Source organism: Bipolaris maydis (assembly GCF_028858645.1).
Source record: "Bipolaris maydis strain C4 unplaced genomic scaffold PSV08scaffold_7, whole genome shotgun sequence".
Taxonomy (NCBI): Eukaryota; Fungi; Ascomycota; class Dothideomycetes; order Pleosporales; family Pleosporaceae; genus Bipolaris; species Bipolaris maydis.
In genome coordinates, this window is record NW_027093863.1 from 473,122 (window position 1) to 493,712 (window position 20,591).

At 48.1% G+C, this 20,591-nt stretch overlaps 8 protein-coding genes across 8 annotated transcripts; 3 read left to right on the forward strand and 5 right to left on the reverse strand.

The window, feature by feature from the left end:
• Positions 1–778: 778 nt before the first annotated feature.
• On the reverse strand, positions 779–1,635 carry PSV08DRAFT_247360 (uncharacterized protein; the record flags this gene model as incomplete). Its single annotated transcript, XM_066092349.1, has 2 exons — positions 779–1,006; positions 1,450–1,635. The coding sequence occupies 2 exons, from the start codon at positions 1,633–1,635 to the stop codon at positions 779–781; spliced, it is 414 nt and encodes a 137-aa protein (XP_065949091.1).
• Positions 1,636–8,738: 7,103 nt separating this feature from the next.
• PSV08DRAFT_202493 (Prefoldin) lies at positions 8,739–9,632 on the forward strand. Its single transcript, XM_014227300.2, has 2 exons — positions 8,739–8,829; positions 8,935–9,632. The coding sequence occupies exons 1-2, from the start codon at positions 8,796–8,798 to the stop codon at positions 9,381–9,383; spliced, it is 483 nt and encodes a 160-aa protein (XP_014082775.1). The 5' UTR covers positions 8,739–8,795; the 3' UTR covers positions 9,384–9,632.
• Positions 9,633–9,670: 38 nt separating this feature from the next.
• Positions 9,671–11,776, reverse strand: PSV08DRAFT_351485 (uncharacterized protein; the record flags this gene model as incomplete). The annotated part of the gene is made up of 3 exons (XM_066092842.1): positions 9,671–10,628; positions 10,679–11,289; positions 11,336–11,776. The coding sequence occupies 3 exons, from the start codon at positions 11,774–11,776 to the stop codon at positions 9,671–9,673; spliced, it is 2,010 nt and encodes a 669-aa protein (XP_065949092.1).
• Positions 11,777–12,776: 1,000 nt separating this feature from the next.
• PSV08DRAFT_390406 (uncharacterized protein) lies at positions 12,777–13,091 on the reverse strand (the record flags this gene model as incomplete). Its single annotated transcript, XM_014227298.1, has 1 exon — positions 12,777–13,091. The coding sequence occupies one exon, from the start codon at positions 13,089–13,091 to the stop codon at positions 12,777–12,779; it is 315 nt and encodes a 104-aa protein (XP_014082773.1).
• A 551-nt stretch (positions 13,092–13,642) lies between these two features.
• Positions 13,643–14,625, forward strand: PSV08DRAFT_223222 (Pyruvate/Phosphoenolpyruvate kinase-like domain-containing protein; the record flags this gene model as incomplete). Its single annotated transcript, XM_014227297.1, has 2 exons — positions 13,643–13,820; positions 13,871–14,625. The coding sequence occupies 2 exons, from the start codon at positions 13,643–13,645 to the stop codon at positions 14,623–14,625; spliced, it is 933 nt and encodes a 310-aa protein (XP_014082772.1).
• Positions 14,626–14,889: 264 nt separating this feature from the next.
• On the reverse strand, positions 14,890–16,726 carry PSV08DRAFT_351488 (uncharacterized protein; the record flags this gene model as incomplete). The annotated part of the gene is made up of 3 exons (XM_066092843.1): positions 14,890–15,580; positions 15,881–15,995; positions 16,126–16,726. 3 exons carry the CDS (start codon positions 16,724–16,726, stop codon positions 14,890–14,892), a joined length of 1,407 nt encoding a protein of 468 aa, XP_065949093.1.
• Positions 16,727–17,580: 854 nt separating this feature from the next.
• PSV08DRAFT_165958 (D-isomer specific 2-hydroxyacid dehydrogenase) lies at positions 17,581–18,531 on the forward strand (the record flags this gene model as incomplete). Its single annotated transcript, XM_014227295.2, has 2 exons — positions 17,581–17,776; positions 17,825–18,531. Coding segments are annotated over 2 exons (903 nt in total), but the record flags the coding sequence as incomplete, so codon positions are not given.
• A 5-nt stretch (positions 18,532–18,536) lies between these two features.
• On the reverse strand, positions 18,537–19,907 carry PSV08DRAFT_409742 (uncharacterized protein; the record flags this gene model as incomplete). Its single annotated transcript, XM_066093835.1, has 2 exons — positions 19,500–19,907; positions 18,537–19,379 (listed from the first exon to the last, which is right to left on the reverse strand). Exons 1-2 carry the CDS (start codon positions 19,764–19,766, stop codon positions 18,537–18,539), a joined length of 1,110 nt encoding a protein of 369 aa, XP_065949094.1. The 5' UTR covers positions 19,767–19,907.
• Between the last annotated feature and the right edge of the window lie 684 nt (positions 19,908–20,591).

A 20,591-nucleotide genomic window follows, 5' to 3' on the forward strand; every position in this document is an offset into this window, starting at 1 on the left:
GGGGGGTTGGGCTTTGCGACCTGTCGGATCTACTCCGGCCTTTCTTCTTCTGTTTTGCCTCTTTGCTCTCTTTTGCTCTCCAGGCGGACGGGTCCCCCGCGTGTTGTGCGGCTCAACGTACTTGTTGTGTATCGTTACCTCGGGTCTCTGCTTCGCTTCCCCCGCCTCCCCCTCCTTCGCCGCCACTGTCCAGCCTTTTTGGCGTTGCCCTTGTTTACCACTTTTGGGGGAGGGAGGGTAGGGGTTTGCTTTTGCGCTCTAGTCATTTTAGGTACGCTGAACGTCGAAGTAAATGAGCAACAGGGGTTTTGTCCGGTGAGCGAACAAGATTCTATCTGTGGTTCATAATCTGACCGTTTTTTGTGCAATACACATCTTACCCGCCAACAGTCTTTTTGCGACAAGAAGTTTTTTTTTTCTTTTCTTCATTTGAGTTTGCGGTTGGTGCACAATTTTGTTTGCGTTGTACCCAGTCTATCGGTTTTGTTTCTTTTTGCTGACGCCCAGCATGTAAGTCTTGATTGCTTTTGGCATGTCTTTTATTTCTTATTTCTGTTCGGAGCAAAATTCCGCGCCGAATGATTGATGCTACGTAACGATCGTGGGCCTGGTCGGTGTAAGCTAGCATGTCGCCATTGCCTCTGTCTCTGTCTCGCTCGCTACTTTTTCTTCTTTGTCGTGTTCCCTATCATGGGCTTGGAGGGGTGGTCGGAGACTATGTTACATGGACTCTAGGGCATTTCATCGATCAAGTTTAGTCGCTCCGTTGGTTCTCCACTCACACTCTTTTCCCTCCTTCCCTGCCTCCTATGCCTCTTGCTTTCTCCACAAGCGGGCCCTGCATCGTCCTGCGAGTACCTTGCCGCTGCGTATCTTTGTGCCACGTTATGCTTGCACCCGGCTTTGGGCCAGAGAAAGCAGGTGCTGCTGGGGTTCGACGTGTAATGTGGCTGAACCCTTGTTCTGCAGGCGGTCCTTGGCTAAGGTGCTTTGCATGGCGCGGTGGCTAATCGCGGGTTTTATTATATTACCCATCCACACAGAGGGCGCTGCGTCATTGACTGGATGTTGGACATGGCCTGATGGTGACCTCCACTCTTTGTGCAGGATTCATCAAGATCACATGAAGGCATAATTGGAAGATGTCCGTATACGACAGACACGGGAGTGGGGATAAGTATGCAGAAGATAATGTATTGTTGGTGAAGACGAATCGCTGGTAAGCTAGCTCTCTAGTGAACCTGTGAGGCGATGTACAATTGCTCGTGGATAGCACCGTATCTCACATCCGATCAGTTTGGTACCCTTCGTTCTCGTCCTAAGCCCTAAACTATACAGCAAGTAATGCAATTGGTCTGCACAAATCAGGCCAGCATTTAAATATTAGAATACATGTAGACCCCATCTCTCATATGTGGGGTCAGATTTAACGAGAGTGTCGTTACTTACAAACGTTGCAACTCTGAGCCTAGGACTATATTGAACAGTCGTAACCAAGGGGTTGCATGAGTCACATCTGGGTCGTGATGGCCCTGGCCTGAACACTTGTCTTTCTGCTAGCGCTTCATGTTGCGCTGGGGCAGCCGAGGCAAAGGCCGCCAGGGCGGTTAGGGTGATGAGAGTAAAGCTCTTCATGTTGATCGAGAAGAAGACAAGGTAATGTGTGAGTGTATATAGGAAAACAGAGAGGAAGAATGTTTATGTTGTTGGAATGGATGCCAGTATACATTTTCTTCGAGATGATAGCAATATCTTCAAGTTCTCTTTCGTTTCTAACGACCTTTTTCAAGCAGGGTCTATACAGACGTCCGGCGCCGATGTAAGCAATGACTTTGACCAAGTCACTATACAACACCCTGAACGCGGTCTTTCTTTTGCATTGCATTCCTTGCAGACCAAAGTCCGTCTCGTAAGACACGCAGTAAGAAAGTTAAGAAAAGGGTCGCACATGTACGCGGTCCGATACCAATTGATCACACAAACTACGTGGAGAACTCGGCAGTTGTAGCTAATGAATGAATTTGTATACCATGTCTGCAAAAGTACTATTTCCTAGTGATGATGATGAGGTATCCAAAGAGTTCTATTTTATTCGGAACGAGTCCTTATCGCTAGTCAAGTTAGCTTTCTGAGATCTGCGATTTAGGTAGCAATTTAGAGTTGGAGATAGTAGCTGTGGTCAGCTCAATTCTCCTTATCCTGGGGATTTGTGGGGTCTGAATAAAGCTGACTGGCTGGGCAAAATGCGATGGTAGACACAGTGTATATCCATTTGTCTGGCGCGTCACGGACTATGGTTTCGTACGCTTATTTACACCAACCACTAGTAGTTGGGATGCCTGATTTGCTAATGTGTTCAAAGTCTAGACTGTATGTGGATTGCTGCATCGTAACTCAACACTGCGTGGATCTTCTTGTTATTATGCGCTATGCAATCTGACACGCATATATGCACAAGGTTGACATTTCTTCTTTGATATCCAAAGTGTGTTCGGCATTCAATGTCTAATCTATTGCACACTGCGCTGACCGGGTTAGCGCCGCCGCTCGCGTCTTGGCATTCCATTCACGCTTAGTGCTGACCTTTGCTGGATGTATCATGCAATAGAGCGGTTCAATGCTTTCTTCTGGCATCTCTATGTGCAGGGTTATATGTTGGTGGATAAGCGGTGAGTTGTTGATATTCTCAATTACGAAGAATTGGAGATGGGATTGGATGGCTGGGAAGAAATGAAAAGCCCGTATCTGGTCGTTGGAGCAGGGTTGAGAGGTGTAAGATCATTACGGAGTCGGAGTGTCTATTTTCGTCAGATGGAGATGATGTTCCACATTCATGTCGCTTATTGCCATTGTCTTTGTTCTTTTTCAAGTCTTCATAGCTAGTGCTGTCACAGTAACTATGGCCAAGGCTTTTGTAGCGCCCCTGTAGTCACAAGCCGTGACCTGAGATTCCAAACAGCGGTTGAAGACGCCCCTGAAACTGACATTTATCCACGGAGAAAATACCACATTTTCTACACACCCCGTCTTCTCATAGATGATATTCTTAAGCTGGAAGATATCAATATGAAGTTCTGGTACGTGGATTACTCGACAGTGACGAGTCGACACTGATATTCTAAATGGATCATTTACGTCACCATCTAGCTCAACAAACTCAAAATATGATTGAGTGAATAGGGGTAGATTCTTCGAAATATGTCTAGTCTCGTCAAATATACCAGAGATGTGGGACATGTCTCATTGTTCGAGAGGGCTCACGTGATGTTATCGATATGCCCAAGCTAGCTAAGCACAGGTATAATGAGAGAGATGATTAGGAACATACGAACCGTAAGAAGGATCACCATGGAGCAGGCATATGCTAAGGATTAGCACTACGACAGCTCTCTACGACTTCAAGCCTACACGGAACAATGTGCAGGCCGCCATGTGACAAATACTATAACCGATCCAATAGGTTGACATTCAATTTACGAACTCTCTATCTTGTCCTTCGCCACCATACTGCACAGCCATTCAGGCCCCCCAGTTATGTCATTACGTATCCTCTGATCGGCTCCCAAGTGCGAGCACAAGTTACTCGCCAAGCGCTACTACCATCGGCGCTAGTCCAGCTTGCAGGGGAAGGCGACGGCGGCGTCTGAATCATGAGGTGAACCCTTAGACATGCCATGGCCGCCCGTTGCAGGATCGCGTCCTACTACGATACCATCGGCACGCGATGTATGGCTGGAACGAAGTTCCGTCCTTCCACAGGAATCAAGATAAACAGTATCCGCACGTCGGCAATCCAACAGCGAGATTGCAGTTTTTTGCTTTACCCGCTGCGCCTGCGTTTTAAGACCCCACCCCCGCCTGTCCAGCCCAAAACAGACACCATGGCATTGTTTTTCTGACTGATGATGACAATGTCGCGGACAAGGCTAGGTTCGACCGACTGGATTATGCAGGCCCGGATGCAAGATGCAGGTGAGTCACGACGCACGCGCGCACTCGCGCTATTGTTGAGGCTTGGGAGTTTCCCTTACTAGTCCCGAAAGCTGGAGCTGTCATGTGGATTGTCTTTTTCCTTTTCGACCATGTCCCGGACCGTAACCCAATTTTTTGGAGCCTCTGAGCCACTGGTACTCTAGTACACTGGACGATTTGCCAATGCGCAGAGGGGAAAAACGCCTTGTTGGGGCCGCTTGTGCAAGCTGAATGTCTGGATGGCTGAGGGGCAGGCAGATTGATTTCCCCGCTTGTCATCGGTGAGTGAGAGACGCGACGGGGGGGTAATGAGTCGAGTGCATTGGGCGGCTGACATGTGCGACTCGGTCTACCTACCGTGCATGCGGGGATGCACTAAATCGAAATCTAGATCCGGGTCCGGTCAAGATGGGAAATGTGTGAATTGCGCTCTGGGAATCCTGGGGCATGGCTGGACGCCCTTGCGTCACCCATGAAACATGGTACTGCTTTCTTTTTCCTAGTGTTTCACAAAATCGTGGTTTTGGACGCAGCTCGGCTAGGGCGATTCGTCACTCTGTGCCTTTTCTTTTGTCATAGTTTGCTCTCGTATTCTGGCCATCTGTTGCTCAATGGGGCTGATCGCATCGCATCAGACTATGCTTGTTTTTGCACCACTGTAACAAAAACTGTCTTCAGCGCTCTGAGGAACAGAACGCCTCAGTGGCAGGTGTAACAATGAATGCAGACGGGGCTTTCTCTAGTGGTGGCCGTTGCTCACATCAAAATCAGGTACCGAAGTACCCCGTAATGGACATGTCTTGGACCAGATACGGACCCCTCAACCCTTTGAAAAAAGCCGTCCCGTACCGCCACGAGCCTGCTTTTGTCCACTGAGATGACGGATCTAAGCCACTGCCGTGACAACTTCCCGATTCAAGTTGGGTCAACTTGGCAATAGCTACAAATGTCACATCTACCGTTTCTTATTCAGCCACGTCACGACACTCGGATAAACTTCTCCATCGTGCCAGCTGGGCGCCAAAAGCGACAAAAAGAAAGCAAAAAGAATCGTCCAGCCTGCCAAGTCCATGGTTCGCACCAGCTGGTTGTGTGTAACTTTCAAGACAGCGGTAACACTTGACCAAGTACCTGGTGTTACACCCGGTACCTTGCATGTACGCATAGATGACGATCAAGCTCCCATTCTTTGTAACACTCAGCTCGGCAAACCGAAGATGCAGCTTCGTGTAAGTAACTAGCTGGAAGCGCGGCCCTGTCAGCTCCAGGACCTTGGGTCCCCAAAGCAAAGGGAATAAGTTTCTTCGCCCACCATCACCGTGGTACCGATCCTACCAGTGCCATGCCAAGCTCTTTTGTTTTTTTATTCTTCCTTTCTCGGATATACCGGTGAACCAAAGACATCGGGGAAACAGGGCGAGACATGAAACAATCTTGTCGATACTATCCATGTATGTCGGCTAGCCGACTTCTGAAGCATTGTCTGTATTGTGTCTCCGTGGTGAAAGCAAAGTGCGTACCAAGGTGGGTATAGTCTAGAGATAGAAACAATATCAGAGTGTGGAAATGGAGATCTCCCAATCTGCTCAGACGCCACAGGAAGTTGGATCTCGATGAGACAAAGCAAAGATTGTCAAGTCAGACGCCACTTAGATTGCCGGTTCTTTGCTTGGAAAGAAGGAAGACTATGCTCCAATGATGCTGGTGCAGAATGCTATGTACATGTTTCTCGGGACCGTTGTTTTGGGGTGCCGAGGTTCTGGATGGAGGCAAGACGTGCTTGTGCAATTTATCTGTGGGACCGAGGGTACAGATCCACGCTAATGCCAGGTCTCTGGGTGCTGAGGAGTGATGCAGGAACCACCCAAAGTTCAACGGAGCACGACGTGTGTGCGGGCCAGTGTGACGTTATGCAGCCATGTTGCAATCGATGGGCGTATATGCTGTTTTTGCAAGCTGGATCTATGTACCACTGAGACTCGTGGATTGGTAGTGAGGATTTCAAGTGTGTGCATGAAGTAGATTTTCTTTTGATATATTCATATCATTATCTGTCGTGAGTAAGATACAAGGCTCTTGGATTCTGGAGTGGTTGCAGAACATTATAGCTTAGTACTGTCAGTGTATACTGTGTGCTATGCCTGTTGGAATTCAAAAGCTGATATTGGACCTTCATGAGAAACGATTTGAACAATCACTAACGGTTCTTTTGCATTTAGAAATTCTCCTATAGTTACATATTCTGTATTTAATGTATTTCAAACTATCTTCGACTTTTTATCCTTGTAATTGTTTAAAATTCACAATGTTTGGACTACTGTATACGTTCATGTGAAAACTACTATCCAGCCCAAGATTAACCTGTAACCAACACAATCCAAAAGAACATATTTAACACGAAATACAGCAATTATCTCCCTTCATCTAATCTCCTTGATCGTTCACATCTATCTGTAAATTTGTAAATAACATGTCTACGTTCACTAAATCTTCAATAAGTGATAAGTTAATCAAGGGCCAAAGGTACATTCGAGAAACATTTAGAGCAGCATAGATTGCTTTAAGAAACTCCAAAACTAACAAGTCATATTTAGGATTTATTGTAATGTAGTTTATAAATTAGTGCTACACATTGAGACAAGACTGAATTTTACACTGGTATAGCAAAATCAATCTGTTTAACACAGCTTCACGCGAAACTATACTCTACGCTTACCATAGAGCATACAGGGACAGATACCACGACGATATCTATTGAACCTTATTGCGTATCATATACAAAGTCAAGCCCCTGATCTTTCTGTACAACTAACAGTAGTATCCTTTGATACTATAAGAATCAATCCGTGTCAACGGCTATACACCAATTTTGTTCGCACACTAGGATATGTTATGATTAATTTCTCTTATCAAGAGTTTGTTGAAGAAAAAGGCTTGGCTATACCTCTATACGGCAAGTATATCCCTTCTGCTCTAAGTCTAGGCTACGGTTAAAGGAAGAAATCTAGCACGTGAGCTGAAATGATTGCACTGAACTGAACCTTGACATATTTCTATCCTCTTGTAGCACAGTTTCAGACTTTCAAAACATTTGAAAGATGTAATCCAAGCCGGCATTTAATCCGACCTTAGTTCTATTCATCGGTTCTATGAGCACATATATCAATCCAGGATATGCGATATCGACAGAGAGAAATTCAGGAGTTGAAAGAAGAGAATGAGGAGCAAGAAGTCAAGAAAAGGAAGGACATTGATATTCGGGTATAGGGCTTGGAGTGCTAAACAATTATAAGCAGTGATGTAATAGCTTCAGCTGTCAAGCTCCAGGACATGCCGTCGCTTCCGAGTATCTTCAGTACCCCGCTTACGACACTGCAAATCTTTCAGGAGCATCACATCTTTACAAAGGAGATAGATATCACGCTATTGATTTTCTATGGCTATGATACCAAATACTTCAATCATCATCATGATTAAACCCTTCGGCCCCAGATGAAACTAGTTGATGAATGGAGAACCATAGTCAGTGCAGCCGCGCGTAAACGTTTTACACGACAACCAATACCATGTCATGCAGTTGTACTCTAATCGCTGTACAGATGTACGCAGAAAGAACCGATATTGACCTATGATGACGATGCAGATGATCATATGTAATTGACGTACTTTCTTACATCACGCTTGGCATCTTTACCCCCCAGCACATCCATGTATCTGAATACTCCCCGCCGTGACATGAAGTTGTAGTCAGAACCATAGCAATGCAGAAAACAGTACAATCCCTAGTAAAGGCTCAACTCTATATATAAAGATTTATGCTAAATCTCCCAGGATCTGAGCCAATCTCAAGATCTAGCACGGCTAACACGCCCGTATACCCTCCTCATAACCATTCCTACAGAAACCGGTTCAGCAACCACGACCAGCTACTGGGCACCGCCTGGATTCCAGCCACATCACTTTCAACTCCACACAACCCTGAAGCCAGCTCAGATCCAACTCGTCCAATGCCATGAAGATCACGGCATAGTACGCATTGCAGCCCGTGAACCCGATTTCGCAAGCTTCTTCCGCCAAAAGCTTGATCACCTCCAGACATCCTCACACGATGTAAAAATGGTCTCAAAACTCGCCACCAACCTATGGTGCCATGAAATGAACGAGGGAGTCGAGCTTCATGTTTTCAGCATCCTTGTTTTTGGTGATGAGAGTGGAAATCTTGTTCCCGAAGGTTGCAGTCTGTTGTGGAAATGGGCCAAGGAGCAGAGCCAATATCGTAAGTCCGGGGTTTGGGATCATAGGTTGGCTCAGGTGTTGGTGGATGCGGAGTGGACGGCTGGGAAAGATGTTGCAATTTTGGCCAAGGGCGTGGATGAAGAGGAGTATGAGAGGGTAGCCAAGGGAGCAATTAAGTCTTAAACTATGATTGCATCTCATATCTCAATAACCCATTCAAGCTACTCTGATTGCAGAACAGATGCGTTGTTTACCAGAACATAAGAGCGGCATCGTGTGCGACTTTTCGTGATCTAGGCAAATTTTGAATCAACAATCGTCTATTAATTCTGCAAACTCTGACAAGAAAGTGCTTAGTTTTATTTCAGCAAGGAATCACGATATAAGCAGTAAATCCTAAAAGTGCTACAATGGTTATTCATGCGCACGAGACATAGCTCAACACGCTCTCACGTTACCAAGCTACTACTTACCCCACACCGAACCCGCCCCGCCAAAACCGTGCCCATGTAAACTTTCCGCCGACCTTCACAAACCCGCGCCCAGCAAAGCTCCGCGCAACCACCACCACCGCCAACCCGCACACCATGGCCTCAAAGCAAGGCGCCCAACCCGGCCAAAGTAAATTTCTCTCCTTCTCTGTTCCTCAATTCCCCGAAAACTCATGAGACATAACAAAAAAAACAACAACAACAAGAGAGACAAAACAGTGCTAACACCACGCAGTCGAAATAACCTCCCTCCCCGTCCCCCGCCTGCAAGAATTAAAAACCCAACTCGACGCCGAACTCACCCACCTCTCCAACTCGTTCCAATCGCTGCGCACCGCCCAGTCAAAATTCAAAGACTGCCTCACCTCGATAACCACGGGCCTCACGGCCAGCACAACAAACAAGCCGCTGCTCGTGCCCCTCACATCGTCGCTGTACGTGCCGGGCAAGCTGACGGACCATGAGCACGTGCTCGTAGACGTGGGCACAGGATTTTTCGTGGAAAAAGATATTCCGGGTGCGAAGGACTTTTACGAGAGGAAAGTCAAGGATCTGGGGGAGAGTTTGAAGGATTTGGAGCAGGTGGTGCAGGGGAAGGCGCAGAATGTGAGGATGGTGGAGGAGGTGATTCGGTTGAAGGTTATGAATGCTCAGGAGAGCAAGGGGGAGGAGCAGGGAAGCTGAGAAGAGAGAGAGGGTTATGGGATGAGAGTATGACTGTTTACTTGGCGGATGGCATTGAGTGGAAACGTGGGATCCCCGGAGAAAAGACGACTGTTTCTACGTACGATGAGGCCTGGAACTGGCTTATGGAACTAAAGCTGGGTCGCTGGTGTCCAGGCATGAATCTTGACGGTGTAGATAAAGTACACTCCATACTTCAGCTCGCGAATTCTAGAAACCGAATGCATACCGCTCAATGCACACCTTCTCATCCGTTTCCACCATCCGCACAGTGTCGGTTCACATGCTCATACAGCAACAACTCCCTCATCTTTCCTGACCGAGCTGACAACGGCCGAAATCTGAAGCAGCTTGTCTATCAGAATGCGGATACCATCCTGAGGAGGCGCTTCAACGTCAGAACCAAGATCGAGGTTACTTAAGCCTAAGTCCTCGTCTTCGTCAACGGTGTTGTATGAAGACTGTCCGTCACTTGGAAGGAAACTGGTAATGGTATTACCCCAGTTGGCCTTGCGACCGGTGGGAAGATGCTCCAGCTCTGAAAGACGGTTTGCCCACTCGGCATGACGAACACCAAGACTCCATACTGGCTGCCGACCCGTATGCCAGATGCGTGCGATTTCGACCTTGTAGGATGTCTCCTTGATTCCGAAGGAGTAGATGACAATCAAACGTTCAGTCACTAGGTAATTCTTGACAGCCGGTGATTTCTCCCATTCAGCAAAGAGGTCGGCGGACTGGGGATTGTAACCACATTTCATCCTCACACCCTCCATAAACCGAGTAAGGAGGGGCGACATACTCTTTGCGGACACAGGTTTTATGGACTCCAGTGCAAAGTCCCACCCACGGCCCTCTCCTAGTTCCAGTAGTTTGATATCCATGTGCTGCTTGGGACCTACGGCGCCTGTGTCCAGCTCATAGAACCGCGGCGTGTCCTTCCAATACAAACCTTCGTTATCATCAATCCAGTCAACTTGGGCTAGGACGTACTTTGGTGGCACAGTCACAGGCGTTTGACCAGAAGTCGCTGGTCTCCCAGAGTGGCGGGTGCGTTCACGCGGCAGGTCAACTGGGGAAGTGTTTGGATCTCGGAATATCCATATCCCTCGGAACGTTGGTCTAGTCTTCTTGAGTGTGTCAGGTCTATAGCCGGAGTAGCTAGAGGATTTGATGGGTTCGAGGAGTTTGTCAGATGAGCAGAGGGATCTCAGCATCTGTTGACCGGATGTATCGTTGGCCAGCCTGTGCAGTTAGCGCCACTCTCGACACAGTTTGATAGGATATCCACTTACCATCTCTCAACACCCAGTGGAAGGTGACCGTTGATTGATCTCAAAAATGTCGCCTTGCTGTATTTGACCTCAACCTTTTCATTCTTGATCTCGTCTGAGCGAACTGATAGACAGCCCAGACGCACAACCAAATCGTACGCGCCTTTTCTATGTCTCACGGCCTCGAGAGCCAACTGGAACGAACACTGAATCGTTTGAAGCTCCAATAAACGCAGTGTCTGTCCGCGAAAACTACCAGGAGGGTCCATCATGTCGCTTGGAAGAAAGCGGGGTGAAGTCCGATTCTCAATTTTCGGCCACCATGTATCAGGTTGTCTGAAAACGACTTCCATGCCTTCCTTGTCGTCTAGAATCATGTTGGTTGAGCAGAGCCCCATTTCCTCAGTCTTTATTTTCTCAATCATATTCTTCGTCTCCTCTACAGCCACTTCAAGGTTTGCAGCGTCATGAGACTGGATCTTCAGTTGCCAGTCGCTACTCCTGTTCCCCAAGAGAGTGATGAACACTTCATTGCGCGTTCTGAGGGTGTCCAAGAACTCTAGCTTATTGCCAAAGGCATCTCGAGGCGAAATATCACGGTCGTCGAGTTCGGCAGGCCAGTGTACTATCATCTGTGTTTATCAGTCAAGAATTTTCAGGTGATTCGGAAGTACCCACGGTTTCCAGAGTATCATCTTCAGATGGTGCTTCTTTGAAGCTTTGTTTGTGTCTTTGCTTTAAATCATCAACTTGCTCGTAATACCACTTGTTCGGGTCGAACGCCGGCGTCTTTGCCCATGCCGACGAGTCCTTTGTTTTGGTCTGTGCTTTCGATATCCACTGATTGATGTGACGAACAGCTTTCTCCAGAGCTGTGCCAGTCCCGAAGATATCAAACTGATAGATAATGCTTTCGTTTTGATCCCGCCTGTAACTCCAATGTGGAATTACGGCGCATCCTGTGCTGACTTTGACATCACTGACGATCTGCTCTCGTTCTCTGGCATAAGTGGAGCGGCGGAACCCGACAGGTACAGAAATGACTTTGTTCGGCTTCTTTCCTTTGAATGCGTTATGATCGACCGTTGGGTTTGGTGGTCTAGCTTTTCGTGGATCCATGGTTGTCGCTTGTTTATTATAGCAGAGAGGCGTCACAATGGGACACAGTGGAGCTCTAGTGGTGGCGTGCGGCTCTTGGAAAGTGGCAGAGGTGAGGTGATATAATGTGAGAGGCTGAGAGAAAACAGGCAATCACGCCCAGAAACCGCAAGCGCACGTGTGCCGTATGCTAACAAGCTTCACCCTCATCAGACAGCACAGGAGACGCAATGACCTGCAGAAACCCTTGAAGCGTTAACAGGAGAAACTGATTGGTATGTGTTCATATAGCAAGTTTCATGGGTTTGGTACTCCCTATGCCGAATGATTTGTGGTCAACGAGTATAAAGGGCAAATATGGGATGTGGAAAGTGCGAGAGGATGATTCACGTGATGCACGGAAGTGACCCAAACATCCACATTGAGAGGCAAGCTGCCTCTCATGTAGAAGAGATAGCTGTAAGCGGAAGCAGAAAAGCGTTATCACTTCACTATCACGAACCGATGCGCAGGCAGTCTTTGATAGCAAGCGCAGAAGATAGTGAAATGTGTACCCTCTTATTACATACATGTGAAAAGATATCAAGTAAACATCAAGCAATGACTCCGAAACAAATACTTGAAGCCCAACAAGCAATTAATTGAAGTCAATTCACAGAGCATCCACAAAAACTTTGAAAATGCACCACGATGCTCCGTCAGGGTTCTTGAAGAATCGAACGACATAGAGAATAGTAACTATTGAAAGCACGTGGAGGTATATCATCGTCAGAACCATACATATCTTCACATCATGATTCATCAGCCAGACTCTTATACAGTTTCTATCCTCAATTATGTCGCAAACCGCCAAGTCGTAACCTCGCCTGTCCTCTCCTCCTCCCGCTCAATCGCCTTGTTTTTCCTCTCCGCCCATAACTTCGCGAGCAACGAGAAAACGATCGCAAGTCCGCATCCAGCAATAATAATGCCACCGCCCATCTGGTACCTTGGCTCCTGGCTGCGCAAAAAGAAATATGGGCTAAACCAGTGCGAGATAGACGACACGCAGTTGGCGATGGCGATGAGGGCAGCGCGCTTCGTGCGTGGACGCGGGACAACAGTTGTTTCCCACGAGAGCTGGATGTTGAGACCGAAAAAGTAGCATTATAGTAATGCATGGCAGTAACTTCCAGTCCAGTTTCTTTAGAACAGCCTTGTTCAACGCCTTAAGCCCATCTTCGGTCTTGTTCACCAGGAGCGGATATCGCTGTAGGTAGCTCGCTTCGGCGTTGACATTGGCATCTTCAACTTTGATGATCTCAACGCTCCGTTTTGAGTCCGAGTCGATCGCCATTTTGCTCGAAGTGACTTGAATGGGTAAACTATGTGTATTATCGAGCTCGACATGCAGTCGAGACTCTGTGGATTGAACACCGAGATCCACGACCTGCTGATCGTCTTTATACTTGTTGTCGCTCACATTGACACTTGTGCAATCTGTCGAATAGTCGTCCCCATGCTTGGCAGTTCTTAGGCAACTTCTACCCCGGACCCCAGATGTTTTCCCCGCGACCCAGCATTATGGCTTGGACTGTTTGTCTTGGGACTTACGGGATGTCGGAAGCGTGCTCGGGGCTACGGCCGATGCGGGGAAACTTTTCGGACGTGACCGAGACAGGATGGTGCACGACTCGTGTCGTGGCGTCCGAGGCCCGAGGCGGGTATCCTATGACTTGAACAGTCATTGCGTGTACCAAGACGTTACACAAGATGGTTGGAGTCTCGCGTTATGGTAACCATTCTCTTACGAAGTCATTTTTCAAGATTGTCTTGCCATCTCATCTTTCCAGCTTGTCTTGAGCTTCCTTTAACCGACTAAATCATCACTTGACTACTAGGCATACCATGGCGGAAATCACCCTCCCGAACTCTCTTCGGGAGAAAATGCTCAGAGATGAGGTGGCATACACGCTTTCAGTCAAGCTTGTACGCAGCGTCGAGTTGCCAATGATGGCAAAGACTGCTGGATTCGATGGTATCTTGGTCGATATGGAGCATTCATCCTTCGACCTAGACACCACAAGTGAGTCATTTGCTTTTGACATTATGTCGCTACACTAACAGTAAATGCAGGCCAAATATGCATTGCTGCACTTTATGCAGGCATTGCACCAATCGTTCGTGTGCCCTCCAAAGATTCATGGTTCATCGCGAGAGTGCTTGACGGTGGTGCACTTGGTGTCATTGTGCCTCACATACGGTCCGTACAGGATGCCAAAAACGTCGTCGCGGCCGCCAAGTTCCAGCCACAGGGTCACCGATCTTCTGTAAACAACTTGCCCCACTTCCAATATCGTCATATCGCGGCGAAGAAGACAAACCCTGTGGTCAATGCCAACACATTAGTCATTCCCATGGTGGAGACCTTGGAAGCCGTCGAGTGTGTTGAAGAGCTTGCAGCTCTTGATGGCGTTGACTCACTGCTTATCGGTACCAACGACATGACAGCTGAGATGGGCATTCCAGGCGAATATGATAACCCAAGATTGACTGAAGTGTACGAGAAGACAATCAATGCATGTAAGAAGCATGGAAAGTATGTCGGAATTGGAGGATTACATTCAAGGCTGGATCTTGTAGAGAAGTTTTGCACGATGGGGGCCAGGTGGGTCATGGCAGCCACAGATGGTCCACTGCTACTTGGAGGTGCTACAAAGAGAGCAGGAGAGATGGCACGACTGAGCCAAAGGGTTAAGTCCTCAAGCTCGGCTGCTGACGTCAAGACTACCAAGAGCAATGGTGTGAGTAATAGCGTAAGTAACGCTGTTCCAGAGAAGCTGAACGGTGATGCTGTTCAAGTAGCGGAGGTTCCGGTAGATGGCCATTAGATGTCGAGAGCAATCTAAGTCGTATTATCTCCAACGGCTGAACTTTCGTGACTTGTGCCACTCGTGTTTATCTTAGTACTCGCAAGCAAGATAAACATTGAGTATCGCGTAGTGCTGTAGCGTCTGTTTCCCCTAAAAGTTATCTTCTTCAAAGAAAAAGGGCGCCCAGTTAAAAATAGCTTAGAGATTTCTACACCACAGCATCCCACCTCACGATGAAACAATGTCCGGCCAAGATTTGCAATAGCGAATGAAAGCTCAAATTCAAGGTGTAAATCCCCTTAGAATCATATCTTGCAAGGGCCTGGGAATACAAATTTCTGAACGATCAATAAGATCGCGAAGGTGCGACAGAGACAAATGTTGCTGGTTGTCTATTGAGATAGCGCGATACTCCGAGAGCACATCTCTCAAGCTGCGGATGGGGGGATATCGCATTGAGAGCATCGTCAAGACATTGATAGCTTGCGATACAAGGCTTTTCCGTGCAGCTATGCGTGCCGTAATTTGCTCGGCCAGATTCACATCAGGCTCATGTACCATGCGTAATTGCATGATCATAACGCCAGCTGCGAATACGTCGAAAGCGTCGAAAGCTGCAGGTGCGCACCGCTGTTCCAGAAGCTGGGTTTCCAAGAGATTGAGGTAGTTCTCAATATCTGGCTCGGCTCCACACAATATCAAATTCCAGTTCTGGCTGTTCTGGAATGATATTCGGTTCACTATCTCGATAAGGCCATGGACCAGCATCTGGAGATGTGAAAGTGACGGAGCTGCGGGTGTATCCATAATATCATACCAGTGGCGGAGGTTGATGTATTGAACCCAAGGGTCTGTTGTGGGTTCTGAACGATTGGACCGGGGCAATTGAGCATGTTCGACTAGACAGCGAAGTCGCCTATTGTCGTTGCTGATTTCTGTCGAAGTCGGCGACGAGACCAGTACGTCATTATCACTGAGACAAAATGGTCGATCTAGTGCAGTGCTGATTTACGTATCTAATTTATAAAGCGTCCAAAAGGCTTTGCAGCTGTTTCGTTTGTTCTCGTTGTCTGAGTCCAAGTCAGATAACCTACTTATGTGCATACCAGACGCAACACAGCGAGTCATTGCCAAGCCTAGCAAATGCCAAGTTGAACCTCCGAGTGCTGTGTATAGCGAGTAGATTGTCAATGCAACTAAGCACTGAACGGTCGATAAGTCACTCGTGTGGTCGAATACGCGAGGTAGTAAATCTACTGCGCACGCTGCATACTTGGTCGCGATGACTTCAGTGTACGCATAGCCTGGCGACACAAGAAGGCCTGTGGCGAGTCCGAATAGCATTATAACAGTCGTCTCGGGTTGCTCTGCGTCAACTGCGGTATTACCTGATCATATGGCTAGTCTGGGAACGAGTGTGAAGGGCACGAAAAAGATTGCATAGCATCAAGCATTCAAGGCCGCTTTCAGAAAATAATTTGAATCACGCTAACAACATACAACCTCTGAAAAACTTACCAGTAGTAGCATCTCTATCGTCCTGTTGAGTTTGCAAAGCAATTTTAAACACATCTCTCAGGCCTCCACTGGCTATGAACGGATAAGACTGCTGCACAAACTCGATGTACTTGTCGAGTGCGGCGCTGTTTACGGTTCTGCTTTGCTCGTAATGTGGCACAACAACGTTGTTGCGAAGACCAGCTAGAATGGCAGAATGAGCTGCATGATTACCCTGAGACGTTGAAGGATTTGTCCCTGACACGCCGGTTGCAGCATACAGTAAAGTTAGGAAAGAGAGGCCCTGGGTTGGGAAAGGTTGGTGATCCGCCCGCTGCGCGCCCATAGCAGCTAGTGACAGATATGATGCTTCCTCTATCGTATCATGTAGGTCACCATTTGGATGATCCACGACGTCGGAAGACCCTGGTACATTAGTGCGTTGCTGGGTGTCATCTTGGTCTCTAGGTGAATTGTATGCTCGTCTCGATGGTGTGGTATCTTGCAACCGCTCTTCCCAAAGTTGTGTTTCGAGTGTTTGAATCTTAATCTTCAAGGACTCCACATAACTTGAGCCGCTCAGTCCCGGTGTTTCAGCTGTAGAGCCGAGTCGGCGTTGCATACATGTGGTTGAGGCTTCACGACATTGCATGCAAGGAAAGTTGCGTAAGCACTAGAGGTCATGAGCGCGATAAGTCTGTACGGGAACGGCAAGGCAACCTTCTGCTTTCTCCTCCAGTACCTCTCGCAAGTCTGCATCATGATGCATGCCATGTGCACGTCTCAGTGCCATGGCTTGGAATATGTCATTAGTGTTGGTGTTTATACAAAGGATCCGCTACGCTTGAACGTCAGAATTGGCAGCCGAGGCCAAAACTCGCCTCGGCTTGGCCTACTAGTAGAAAGTCTCAAGTAAGCCTACCAATCAAACGACCGCATCCCATGGGGTATTCGATACGGTCCCACTGTGGCCAATGATGTACAGCTTAAAGTGCACTCGGATTGTGCACAGTGCAGATAGACTATTGTCGCGCCTAACCAATGGCGTTTTCCAAGTATGTGGGCCTTCGGCGCCGTTGGAACCCTCCGAAAACTCCGGCTGCAAAAAGAGGTTGCCATCGGACACGACCGAGGGGCATTCTTCGGCAGTGGTTGATACTGTGGGGCCCCATGATGCCTCAATGCCTTGAACATTCAGCGTACTGCACCAGTGGCACCGGCTATCACTGCGTGTTCCACGCGTCGGACATGTCTGGCTTACCAGTTGAACCAGCCACTATGTTGATGTGACTCGAACATGGACATAAAATCAAGCCATGTCTCCCGCAAGAATAGAGAGATATAAGCCTCGTTGCTAACGTCTTTGCAAATGAGTTGTACTAGTATTTACATTTCCTGCACGAATAAGCAATGGCACCAGGTCGCATCGACTAGCCTGCAGAGTCCCCATCTGCTGGCAAAGGAGCTAAGCCGACTGTGTACCTCCTTGATGCCTTCCATCCTACAGCCGTGAAACATGCGCAATCTTTGTTTGACGCCATTCTTCCTGATGACAGTCGACATGCTGAGTGGCGGGAAAAGGCGGAGTATCTGCTCATCCGTAGCTCGTACCTGACAGCGGATGATGTAAAGTTGGCCCCTAGACTCAAGGCGCTTGGCAAGCAAGGTGTTGGTATGAAACTTCCATCGTTCCCAGGACAGGCTGATTCTAACTAAGGAGTAGGTATTGATAAGATCGATGCCGCAGCATGCCGCGAACGCGACATCAAAATCTTCAATACCCCCGGTGTCAATGCACAGGCTGTTGCCGAAACAGTGCTCACTCTGACCATGTCTGTGGCACGTCAAGTAGGCCGCATTATCGCACTGCAAAGCGCTGGAAAGACCATACCAAAGGAAAAGTATTCTGGTCTCATAATAAGCCAAAAGACCATTGGAATAGTCGGTATGGGAAACATAGGTCAAAAGGTGGCCAGGGTATTCCAGGGAGGCTTGGGCTGCAGCATCGTCGCATATGACCCACTGCTGCCAGAAGACGCGTGGACAGACATACCTCACACGCGCGCCAAATCGTTGGAGCAAGTTTTGGAAACTTCTGATGTCGTTACACTTCACATTCCGCTTCTCCCTCAGACGCGAAATCTTATTGATTACACACAAATTTCCCCGATCAAGCGGAACGCGATTCTCATCAATGCCGCACGTGGTGGCATTGTTAATGAGGCCGACTTGGAGCGAGTGCTGAAAGAGGAGCTCATCTTTGGTGCGGGTCTCGATTGCCATGAGCAAGAGCCACCCACACAGGAGCGATATGGCGGGCTTTGGGGCACCGGCCGCGTAGTAAGTACACCACATGTTGGTGCCGCTACTGCTCAGACGCAGATAGAGACGGCTATGGCAGCGATCGATCGATTGGCCGAGTACATAAGGAGTCAATAGTTGAATGACATTTGATCCCAAAAATTGCAGTCTAGTGGTAGTGAACCCCATGCATACTCTCCAAGTCCAGCCTCCAGTTGTGTCATAAGGTTATTGGTCAAGCTCAAATTGAACTGTTGAGAACCAAGTCCATAGTGCGGGTCAAACTGACCATTGCTGGGACCCAAGTCGATGTTGTCCTGCGACATGGCGCCAGCCATCGTGCCACAAGTCTGTTCAAGGTCTGCGGTCATAACACTAGAATTGTTATGGGCAGAGTGCGCTGCAGAGTCGTTCATTGAATCCTTGTTGGGATCAGAATTCTCAACTCTAGACAAATTGTCTTTGAGACATTCATCTTTCAGAACATCGAAGACCACAGCAGCAGATGCTGCATCTGGCATTTTGCCCTTATAGTAAGACATAATAGTACTGCATAGAGTCAGCGTCCTGGCTGGATGGCGCTGCTCAAAGACTGCTGCAATACTACTTTTCAGTAGCTCGAGACTGATACAGAACGTGACAGTCAGCCCAGCTGTGAAGATGACTTGAAAATAACTGCGTGTCCAAGTGATTGCGCGTTTCTCCATCAATGTAGAATACAATTCAATAATTCTACTCGCAGAAACAAAACAGGCTGTCAGTATTTCTTTTACAGCAGTACCAACATATGGTTTGGACGGTACGTTGTGCACCGCGCCCCGAGCGAGAAGCAGCACATCCTTCTCATGCAAAAAGTCATGCCATTCAGGTCGTTCATACAGGGATCGTGGATAGAGGAAGATTGGTGCGGTTGCCCGCCATTCGTTCAGTTCTGATCGTAGTCGTGTGAAGGCTGTATAGACGTGACCAATAGACTTGAACTCGGTTGATCTTCCGAAACTGGTAGCGTTTGAAGCCACTGCACTTCGACTACTGTAGAATGTCGAATGTATCCGAGAGCTGATTCGCCTGAGCTGAATGCAGATGATAAATACGGATAGTTCGGAAGGCCCCGGGCCACGCTTAGGCATTAGGTCAAGGCTCGTTATGCTTGAATTGACCAGGTAATCGTCGTCTGCATCAAAAGGAAGCTCTAACTCGATATCCGACTCTGCAATTGCAAATGGCCGTCCCAGGATCCCGGAGCTATATCGATCAAGCACATAGCACTCCCAGAAGACGCGGCGTCGATGCTGCTCCACGAGAGGGTCCAAAGGATATACCGGCTTCAAATGCAGCTTCCACTCGATGCATTGCCTCATGCACAACTGGGATATTTCCCCACAGCGAAGCACCGATGTGGTGATACATGCCGAATCTAGCCACCAGCAGAAGATTCTGAATTACATCGATATCACGTATCAGCGGAATTCGTCCGAGATAGTCCTCGGCTGCTATAAAGTAGTCATACGGATGATGGTTAGTGATCCCTGCACGATACCTTGTAGTGGCACTGATAGCAAACACCATAAGCAACCTGAAGTAGTCTTGGTCCGAAGAAGTTGCTGATGCATTGTAGACGCGATTGAAAATGCCGAGAACCTCTTGGCGCAGAAGGGATGTGTGATGTATGTGGAAGCGAGTAAAGTAGTTTTCCAAAAGCTGCTCCGCTTCCTGGACTGCGGGTAATGGATTTGGCGAAAGATGCAGTTGCTGGATCCCGGGACGCGTCGCTAGTTGGTCGAGTATGCGCGTTCGATGGCGTTGCCATTTTGCTTCAGATAGTATGCTACGGAAGAACCCGAGGCCGCTGCCATGGCCAACAAAGCCGTCGTGTGACGCATGGCTTCCTCCTGTCGGAAGCCCGGCTGGTGTCGCCTGAGCTGCTTCGATAGTGTCATGGCTCGTTTCAGACCTGGCGGCAGTTTTTTCGTCTAATCTTGCCTTCACCTCGGCCTCTTGACCCTCGAGCTGTCTGATAGTCTCGTGCATATTGTTCACCTGTTGCCGGATTGACGACGATGCAAGCCACATTTCCCTTTGTGCAACTTGTGCATTTTGGGGCTTGTCGATCGCACCTGACCTTGCGCAGCTTGCATTTTTGACAGGCTGGAAGCTCGTTAGACATGCCTGTCCATCGGGTGTGG